Consider the following 2,608-nt stretch of genomic DNA (forward strand, 5'->3'; position numbering starts at 1 on the left):
GTGTCATTTTAAGAGAGAGAAAGAGATAGATAAAGGAGGAGAGAGAGTTGACAAAAAAAATAAAGTTGTGGGTCCCACCTCTTTGTGAGAGTGAAAGGATGTAAGTTGTGTAATTTAAATGTATAGACACTTTTCCCTATAACTATATTCTCTCGGGAGAACGTTATAAATAGGTAGCTGTAGATAAACTTATCTAAAATGGATGCGAGAAATATTTTTTCATTACAGTGTGAATGGGAAAGCTTGTGGCGGAGACGCGTAGTTCTGGCTCGAAGTGTCAACTTTATCTTAATCATATTTGACTATTGTTTGTGATTTCAGTATTTTAACTACTTTACATTTTTCGTCCTAAAATAAGAAACAAACCCGTTTGAGGAGATTAAGGAATTCACACTCGACTACTTTAATAATGAGAAATTACTTTTTTTTTATAATTCTATATGTCTCATATCACTGTTCTAATATAGAAATTCAATCGTTAATCTTTACCTTAACTCCACAAATCTCTTCAAATTGAAATGAAGTAACTTCTTGTTATGAAAATAAGACTAGCGTAACTAGCGTGTTTGTATCAATTTCGTTGATTATATAGCCACTAACATTCATATGAACCCTCTATAGACACATAACACCTTATCCCTTGAAAAGTTTAGCCACCTATCTTTCTCTCAAGAGCCATGGAGCTTTTCTTCCTCTTCCTCACACTTCTCTTTCTCTATCTCTACGTTCAATTCCTGAATAGTAAAAAACCAATAAAAAACATAGGCTTTAAAACCTACCCTCTAGTTGGAGTCTTACCGGATTTCTTGAAACACCGCCACCGCTTCCTTGAATGGAGCACCGAAGTCCTCCGTGACTGCCCCACCAACACCGCCGTCTTCTCCCGTCCAGGCAAGGTCCACGGCGTCATAACGGCGAACCCCGAAAACGTTGAACACATGCTGAAGACCAAATTCGAAAACTACCCTAAGGGCGAACGGTTCATCACCCTCCTCGACGATTTCCTCGGCAGAGGAATCTTCAACTCTGACGGCGAGCTCTGGAAGGTTCAGAGAAAAACAGCAAGCTACGAATTCAACACCAAATCGCTCCGAAACTTCGTTATGGAGAATGTTACGGTCGAAATCCAAACGAGGTTGCTTCCAATTCTATCCAGAGCCTCCGAGAAAAACAGGGTAATCGATTTGCAGGACATGTTGGAGCGGTTCGCGTTCGACAACGTGTGCAAGCTCGCGTTCGACGTGGACCCCGGGTGTCTCGGCGGAGACGGCACCGCAGGGGCGGAGTTCATGGCGGCGTTCGAGAACGCCGCCATGCTGAGTTCGGGGAGGTTCATGTGTGCGTTCCCGTGGCTGTGGAGACTGAGGAAGGTTCTCAACGTGGGAACGGAGCGGAGTCTAAAAGAATCAATCGCCACCGTTCATGAGTTCGCTGATAAGATCATACGGTCCAGAACGGAAGCCAAGGGCCCCACCACCCACGACCAGGACTTGCTCTCACGCTTCATTGGAGCAGAGGATAATTCCCCTGAGTTCCTCCGCGACATCGTCATAAGCTTCATCCTCGCCGGACGCGATACGACGTCATCCGCTCTTAGCTGGTTCTTCTGGATTCTGTCTTCGAGGCCCGACGTGAGGAAAAAAATCCTCGACGAAATCGAAACGGTTCGGTCCAAGAACCGCGGCGGCGAAGAAGAAGATGAAGAATTAGCACCGTTCGGGTACGAGGAACTGAAGGAGATGCAGTACTTGCACGCCGCAATTTCGGAGACAATGAGGTTGTACCCTCCAGTACCGGTCGACACGAAGGCGTGCTTGAACGACGACGTTTTGCCAGACGGTACGAGGATTAAGAAGAACTGGTTCATAACTTACCACACGTACGCCATGGGGAGAATGGAGAGCGTGTGGGGGAAAGATTGCACCGAATTCAAACCCGAAAGGTGGTTGGAGGATGGTGTGTACCGAACCGAGTCTCCGTTTCGGTTTCCGGTTTTCCACGCGGGTCCCAGAATGTGTCTGGGGAAAGAAATGGCTTATATTCAGATGAAGTCCATTGCAGCTTCGGTGATGGAGAGGTTTGAGATTGTTGCACTTGATAAGGACACGTGTCCCCAGCATCTTTTGTCCTTGACTTTGAGGATGAAAGGAGGGTTGCCCGTGACCGTGAGTGCAAGCGTAAAGGGGATAGTATAGTAGCTGTATAGTAACGTGATTCGGGGTTCCTTGGTTTTTTAGCTGATATAAAAAGAATGTTCAAGTTATATTTATAAATTTTTTATTTATAAATTATATTATTTTCTTTCGAAAGAATATTAATTATATTTTTTTTTAGAAGAATATAGTATAATTTGTATAAATTTATAAAAAATATTATAAATAGATCCTTACCTAAGAAGTATTGTGAATTTATGTGGTAGTTTTCCCCTTTTATATTTCATTATTAATGTTGAACATTGCTATGGAAGCCGTGAAGCCACCAATTGGTTCGGCATGCAATTTAAATTCAAAACAATTTAATATAAGAAAAACAAAATTTGACCATCACAAACGTAGAGAAAAACACTTGTCACTCAGTATATGGTTTTCAGTTTAGAATTGGGGTGGAT

General features: G+C 42.9%; 1 protein-coding gene across 2 annotated transcripts; it reads left to right on the top strand.

Moving 5' to 3' along the window:
• Positions 1-216: 216 nt before the first annotated feature.
• LOC133312711 (cytochrome P450 CYP94D108-like) lies at positions 217-2,275 on the top strand. 2 transcript variants are annotated; one of them, XM_061513956.1, is made up of 2 exons: positions 217-229; positions 676-2,275. In XM_061513956.1, exon 2 carries the CDS (start codon positions 678-680, stop codon positions 2,193-2,195), a length of 1,518 nt encoding a protein of 505 aa, XP_061369940.1. In that variant the 5' UTR covers positions 217-229; positions 676-677; the 3' UTR covers positions 2,196-2,275. The 2 variants fall into 2 exon arrangements, with proteins under 2 accessions (XP_061369940.1, XP_061369939.1); XM_061513955.1 differs by lacking the exon at positions 217-229 and having other exon boundaries at positions 487-2,275.
• Positions 2,276-2,608: the final 333 nt, after the last annotated feature.

Source organism: Gastrolobium bilobum, unplaced genomic scaffold (genome assembly GCF_033153095.1).
Source record: "Gastrolobium bilobum isolate Gb01-03AN ecotype WA unplaced genomic scaffold, APGP_CSIRO_Gbil_v1 utg14484, whole genome shotgun sequence".
Lineage (NCBI taxonomy): Eukaryota > Viridiplantae > Streptophyta > Magnoliopsida > Fabales > Fabaceae > Gastrolobium > Gastrolobium bilobum.

Bases quoted from the DNA above. Each gene is read 5' to 3' on its own strand.
- LOC133312711 (XM_061513956.1), top strand. From the start codon at position 678: ATGGAGCTTTTCTTCCTCTTCCTCACACTTCTCTTTCTCTATCTCTAC.